Source organism: Apus apus, chromosome 2 (assembly GCF_020740795.1).
Source record: "Apus apus isolate bApuApu2 chromosome 2, bApuApu2.pri.cur, whole genome shotgun sequence".
NCBI lineage: Eukaryota > Metazoa > Chordata > Aves > Apodiformes > Apodidae > Apus > Apus apus.
This window is the reverse complement of record NC_067283.1, coordinates 135,562,407-135,569,721: the sequence shown is the minus strand read 5'-3', so window position 1 is coordinate 135,569,721 and position 7,315 is coordinate 135,562,407. Positions and strand designations below refer to the sequence as shown.

Sequence of the window (7,315 nt, the reverse complement as noted above, 5' to 3'; positions counted from 1 at the left end):
CACCTGCTAACCAGCACAAAACCCAAACTGCCACCTTTCCAAACTGCCCCACGAACACCTGCATGTGCACTTACAGTGTTTTTTATAGTTGCCTTTTTCCATCAAGTTCAGAACCTCCTGACAAGATTATTTTAATGCAGCGTGCATTGCATTGCCAGTGCTATCATCATTGCAAACAAGAATGTTAGGAAAAATATAACTTAATTTGGTATCATAGGTTTATGCGTGACTGTCTTAGGTGTTGTCACATCCAGACCTACTTCCAGTGACTTCAGTGTCAGAAATCTGCTACACAGTTCCCCTGCAATGCTATCATGCTCTGGGCACGACTCAAAATGATGACCCAAAATGTTCACGGGATTTTTTTGTTCCTTTTCCTCTCTCTCGGTTCAGAAGGGAACATGACAGTCCTCAAGCCTGAGCCCCCGTAAAATGCAAAGACAACACCTACTAATTCCTCTAGTAAGCACACTGTGTGCTCTTTTGCACTGTTCAAGACTCCAGGCTCGTGCTAAAGCTACAACAATTGGTCAGAGTGGCAGAATGTCATGTCTGGGCAGAGATATAGTCTCAGTTTCTCCTTTTTTTCCAGCGGGCGTGTAATCTCAGAACACCAAGCCATTCAGCCACCCTTCAGGATAGATGAAGATGCCGACAGCCAGCTAAGTGCTTCCTCACCCACCTTTACAGGCCCTGCCCGCAGAGCTCTCTGCAAGCTCCTTCCCTTCACCTCACGTGCAGGCTGGAAACAGCCAGTGAGGCCTCCCGCAGCGGCCCTTGCCTCGCAACGCCCAGACAGGATCTAACCCACCTTCCCCTTCTAACAAAGCCTGCTTCTCTTATCTCAGGCCGCTTCCTTCTGCTTTAAATTCATGTGAACCTCCTCACCTCCCCGCGAGCCTTCTGCCTGAGCTGCCACCCGATCAGGGCCTCACCCCCTGCCCAGACCCCCGCGCGGCCTCCTCTGCCGCTCGCTGCCCACCGCCCTCCCAGAGCCGCTCTCCGGCCCCGCCGCGCAGCAGCAGCTGTTTCAGGCGGTGTCAGCAGCCGAGCAGAGGCAGCCGAGCAGAGGCAGCCGAGCAGAGGCAGCCGAGCAGAGGCAGCCGAGCAGAGGCAGCCGAGCAGAAGCACGCGGCGGGGAGCCGGGCTTGCCGGGAGGAGCCGAAGCTCTGAGGGCGGGCGCTACCGCAGGCCCGGCGCCACCGGCGGGGCCCGGGCTCGGCTGCCCCGCGGCCAGCGCGGCCCCCTCGGCGCCGAGGCGGCCTCCCCGGGCCCAGGGCCGGGGACGTGCGGCTGCTCGGAGGCACCCCGCGCCGCCGGGCCCCGCACCCCGGGCTCTGCTCACGGCGCGGCGGCCCCAGCCCCCCCCCCCCCCCCCGCGTTACGTAACGCGCGGCGCCGCCATTGGCCGGCGGGCGGGTCGCGCGGCAGGGCCGAGCGGCGCGCGCGGGGCGGGGCCGCGCATGCGGGGCGCTCCCCCCCCCCCCCCCCCCCACCCCCCCTCCTCCTGCGGGCAGCGGCGGCTGCGGGGCGCGCGGAGCTTCTCGTGCCGCTCGCCGGGGCCGCCAGGCCGGACTCGCAGCCCGGGTGAGCGGCGGGGCGCGATGCGGGGCGCGATGCGGGGCGCGGGGCGGGCTGTGGGGCGCGGGGCAGAGCAGAGCAGGCCCGCCCGCCCCGAGGGGCAGGGGGGGCCCGGCCGCCCTCGCGCCCTTCTCCCGGGCCGGCGCGGCTGGGGCTCCGCGCCGCCGCCGCTTCCTTCCTCGGCCCCTTCCCGCGGGGCACGTGGCGGGCCCGGCCGGGTCGGGCCGTTCCCCGCCCCGCTGGGCCCTCCCGGGGGCTCCGCGGCCTCCCGGGCCGGGCCCAGCCCGGGGCCCCTGGCCGAGCTGGCGGCCTCGCCCGCTGCGGGGCTGCGGAGCGGCCGCGGCGGTCGGAGCGCCTCAGACTGCGGCTGGTGCGGGCGGCGACAGCGGAAGCAGCTGCCGGTGTCCAGTTTTAGGACTCGAAGCTCTCAGCGCGGGTGCTGGGTGCTTGCAGGGAAGTGGCCCCGCGTGGGGCAGGGACGCGGCGCTGGCTCCGGCCTCGCTGCTGCCATCGCCCTTCGGCAGCGGGTTCTGCCGGGCTGTTCGGCTTCCGACGGATGTGCTCACGCATTTTTATTTCAAAACAGCAGGCCTGCTTGCTGGCCTCTGAGGGTGTGCCTGAAAAGGAATACAGCACCTGTCCGTGTTGTGCAACTGCAGTACAGATTTAGCCTTGCAGAGGAACTCGTCCTTCTTTTAAATGAAGTTTGGGATTATTTTTGTCACTTTTTTGGTCTACCGATAGTCCAAATAATCTTAATTTTCCAGTAATTGAGTATTCACTCTGTGCATTTCAACTGTATTAGTGTAATTTGCCGTATTTAAGTTGTTGGGTTTTTGTTCTCAGGCATTGTATGGAGGTTCATATTTCTAATCAGATGTTTTTGTTCATGATTTCTTCTTTGTCTTAACTAAAACCAGCAACTGCCAAATACATACAAATTCAGTATGGTTGAATGTTGCAATGTACTACTTAACAAGCTCCCATCCAGGGACTAAAATACAAAGTAATATGGAAAGACTTTGTGAAAATAATTCTTTTTTATTACATATGAGCACTTTCTATCAGGAACCCCCATATTTCTGAAGTATTACTGTAGTGCTAGTGAAATAGAACTGAAGTAAAACTTACAGTTCTTTCTAGTGTATTGAAAGCTGTGAGTATTTTTTGAAAGCTGTGAGTATTTTTTGTTTTAATGGGACTTCAGTGTTCTTGTTGAGCTACTCTACATGAACGGTGAGAGGCCCTGCCTGGGATATTCAGAGTAACTGTAGCAGACAGTGAAACATACACTGGTGTTTTTAGTCTTATGAACATTCAATGCTGTATCTTCTGGATACTGTTGAATGCCATGTGTATTTATGCGTGCTTGTTAATAGATTTTGTGTTGTCTTGCATTCAGTTCAGTTAGCTTGTGGAATTCTCAATTCTCCTTTAGAAAAACCGATGGGGGAATAGGAGGGAATGCTGAAGATGTAGTGTAGTACTTCTGCAAAGGGTAACATGAAGGTGTTAAATACTGTGAAAGAACTGGACTGGCCTGAGAGGTGCTGTTTTGGGTCATAGGACCATCTTTTTGCTCAGTGCTAAGCACTGTGATGCTACAGGTCCAGAAATTCTTGCAACACTAGTGTATTTCCAGGTGTAGCTGATGTGTCATAGAAACTTAATTTTCATAATGGTTTTAAGGGCTTTTCACGTGTATTTACTGGTGGTCAGTCTTGGGGTAGGTCATTCTCCCTCCTGTAGTGGAAGGTCATCTGTCCTTGTGGGAAGGCCTGCATGACAGGCCTGTTGTAGTCACAATAGGCTATACTAGTTGTCCAGAAAACTATGAGCTTTACTAGCTGTCCTGTGCTTGCATAGTGATTCTTGTGCTTCTGGGAGAGCTGCACAACTGGATCATGTGTGGGCAGTGAGGGACTGTGAGAAAGATAATAGCGGAAAGTGGGCTGCTGGTTTATGTAACCAGGCTCTGCAGCCTGCTCCCTTGGTGTGCCCAGATCCTGCCTGGCGTCTCATCTGGGGGTTGGGTGCAGGCTGAATTGGGTGGCCCCGTGGGCTGCATGCAAGCGTTGCCATTGTAGAGTATGCTGCTTTGCTGCTCCCTGAAACGGGGTTTTTGTAGCTCAATTCTTCTTATGGATATTCTAATGGCAGGTGACAATAGCATTTGCTTACTTTATGCTGCTGTGTTGTATAGAGTAATGGCTTCCAATGGGAGCAGTTTTACTTCTTTATAAGAAGTATGTACATATTTAAAGTTGGCTGAAAATGAAGAAGGATGGCCATCTATAAAAATAGCCTTGAATAAGGAGGGATGACCTATCATCCTTGCCATTCCCAACTCCAAAGCAGATCACGAGTACATACACCAGAAGACAACTCGGGTTATACTTCAATTGCCTTTCTTGAAACCTATGTCAAGTTTCAGAAATAAAGGCTGAGTCTTAAGCTTTAAAAAAACAAGCAAACAACAAATGTCCAATATTTTACTGTACCCATGGAAATAAAAGACTTAAGTTTCTATTAACTATAAAATAAATGTTAATTGTTCTGACTATTGAAAACTTTTCAAAAGAACCTTGTAGAGGAGGAAACTTTAGAATGGATCACATAATTCTGGCATGTGTTTTAAGAGAGGTACTAAAACCAGAGTCTTTACACAGCAAAGATCTTGAAGGGATGTCTGTTGTATGTGAATTCCTAGAGTTGTGGGCCTCATGGACAGAGTACATGACTGCTTTGTGCTCGTGGTTACAGCTGTTGGCAGTAGTTTCTCACATTTTTTAGACTGAATGTCTTCTTTTTGTTTGTAGATATGGCTCGTGGACAGCAGAAGATTCAGTCACAGCAGAAAAATGCCAAAAAGCAAGCTGAGCAAAAGAAGAAACAAGGGCATGATCAGAAGGCTGCAGCCAAGGCTGCCTTGATATATACCTGCACTGTCTGTAGGGTAAGAGGAACTCAATGCAAACTATTATTGTAGGCAGGTCTGTCTTCCAGCCTAGAGCAGAATTTTTACATTATGTAGTGGAAACTAAAGTACTCCTTAAGTGGCTGTCTTGGTTGTTGCTGTAAGCGTTTGCATCTGTTACGTGACTTGCTTACAGATTACTCAGCTGTACTGGTAACTGAGATGTAAGAAGGTTTGAGAAGTCATATACAGAACTGTTTTGGGTAGGGTTTTTTTAAATTACAGAGGTCTGCATGTGCTGTAGTAGCATACAAAATGCAAAAAGTGTGAGATCACTTCCTGTTTAATCTCTAGATGGAAATATCTTTTCTTTGTGGTGGAGTTGGCCTGTCTTAGAATTGCTGTTCATTTATGTTGATGTAGAGAGGAAAAGTGTTGGTGCCAAAAGCTTTAGTGTAAGTTTGATACACAGTAGCTTCTACTAGAATAAATGACTTGACAAGAGAACAGAAATGCGAGCACTAATCAGATTATACTTTCCTTCTGGCTGGTTTTCCTGAATGTGCTCATTTTGGAGCTGAAGGATAAACTTGCCAGTTTCACTTAGATGGTCAGTCCCAAAATAGATTTGTCACTTGGAATGTCTTAAATAAGATTCCAAATCAAGGGCTGCTCACTTAAGTACTTGTAACCAGCTTCTCTTTATTGTGAAGTCAATCTGTAGCAGCAATCACTTTGGCTTTTGATGCCTGCAACTGTGTAGTAGCAATGGTCTGAGATAGCTTGTGGCAAGTAGAGGATGGGTCTGTGCCACATAAGTCTTTGGCCTATTGATAAACAAAAGAAATAGATTCCATAAAGATCTTGTTCTGAAAGGGATAAATATTTCTCTTCTCGATGTAAAGAAAGAAAATGGTGAGGAGGTAGGTTTTCCACCAAACTAGCGTGTGAAGTGTAAGATCTGCAGGGAAGATTCTAGCTAGAATAATTCCGTTGATAAACGTGCCAAAACCAGTGTGATACTAGTGCTTAAAAGTGTCTCTCTGAAAATCTGGGGTTAAATATTCTCTCTTAACGTGCAGCTAAACTGATGGTGCTTCTGTCACTAAGTGTTGTCATTGAGGAGACAATTTGCTTCAGAAAAAATAAAATAAAATATGGGGGGGGAACAGGTAGGCTTTGTTGTATCGTTTAACTCTTGTACTGTGCGTAAAGTTAAATGTCTCTCTTTAATCAGACACAAATGCCGGATCCCAAGACCTTCAAACAGCACTTTGAAAGCAAGCATCCTAAGACTCCACTTCCTCCAGAATTGGCCGATGTTCAGGCATAAAGTTGTCTACAGGTCATTACCTTACTTTTTAAGTGATTGTCTGAGAAAGGTGTATTAGGAATTAGTTTATTTTACCACCAGCAACTGGGACTTCAAGCTTGCTTCATTTCCTTTAATACAAAAATTAACTATAAATTAAAGTTATACCCCTGAACTTCCCTCTTACACAGAAGCAAGCTAATATGTAGGTGAAATGGCTGTGGCATTGCACTGAGCATAGAGGTTGTTTTAAAAGGGATTAATGTTATTTCAAATGGTCATTTTTAGAGTTTTAGGAATACTTTACTATTTAGTTCTTGCTTTGAAATGTTAGTTTTGCTTTGAACAGAAAGCATACAATTAATACAATCCGTTGCTACAAAACATGTAATGGAAATAGTTGTTTAGTATATTTCTAACAATTGAGCCTTCTTTCTGAAGCTATGCAAGTGAATGCAGATTTTTCTGCTTTCAAATATAAGACTTAATCTCAGTGTTAACTATATAAGAACTATAGATTTCTTAATGGCCAGTTGTTAGGCTGTTAACTGAAAGTGGTTACAATAAAAGGCTGCAGTGAGGTAAAAAGCAGTATTACGGTGTTTCATTCACATAAAGGTAAAGTGCATTGTGTAACAGTTCAGCTTAACTGAGTTATTCTTGTTTTTTATAGGTGAAATCATGGCACCTATTGACTCTTCTACTGTCAGACCTTACATAACAAACCTGCAGCTGCTTTTCTAAAACTGTTGATGAGCAAAAATGAAGGGGTTACAGAAACATTCATATTTTTATGCTGTTCCCTCTTGGGCTTCACGCAAAGACAATTCTGTGTAAATGTACAGTCGTGCCCTATTTGGAAATCCTGAAAAAATCAGTCCATACTTGTTATAAAAAATTTTTTACAATTGTAATTATATTGATGTTCATATTGTGTAAAATAACTCATTTAATAAAGTAGTACTTTGATTTTACAATATCACAGATTAAATCCTTGTAGAAGTTCTGTTTCAACTTTCTGCATTATCTGCCTTATAAAGTACTAGAAAAGACAAAGTGGAATTTTCCCCATCCTGCCAAAACATGAGCAGTATCATTCCACTGAAAGTAATGTACATTACAGTAAATTAATCTTGAGAGGGAAGCTGCTCAGATTTACTGTTCAGTGTGCTGCCTGCTTGAGCCCAGTTACTTGTTGTCACGTTGTTGGCTCAAGGCACAGCAGGCTCCCTAGAAGCTGCACAAGAAGTGTGAGACTTCCTTCTACACTTCTGTCCTGTGTGTTGGAGTCTAATACTGCAAGCCATTTCCAGTGGGATACCTTTACTGTGAGGGATCATGTTCCTTGAAGTCATGCACTGGAGAGATTTCTTGTGCTTGTTATTCTTTGTATTTGGTAGATGGCTGAGGAAGCTGAGAGGTGGCAGGACTGAGTGCTTCTGGGTGTACTGGCTTGAAAAATGTTTGCAACTATGTTAAAGCCACTCTGTTGAAGAATTGATTTG

General features: G+C 47.1%; 1 protein-coding gene across 1 annotated transcript; it reads left to right on the top strand.

Moving 5' to 3' along the window:
• The first annotated feature begins 1,498 nt into the window (after positions 1-1,498).
• Positions 1,499-6,789, top strand: ZNF706 (zinc finger protein 706). Its single transcript, XM_051610875.1, has 4 exons — positions 1,499-1,587; positions 4,401-4,537; positions 5,736-5,843; positions 6,484-6,789. The coding sequence occupies exons 2-3, from the start codon at positions 4,403-4,405 to the stop codon at positions 5,829-5,831; spliced, it is 231 nt and encodes a 76-aa protein (XP_051466835.1). The 5' UTR covers positions 1,499-1,587; positions 4,401-4,402; the 3' UTR covers positions 5,832-5,843; positions 6,484-6,789.
• The last annotated feature ends 526 nt before the right edge of the window (positions 6,790-7,315 follow it).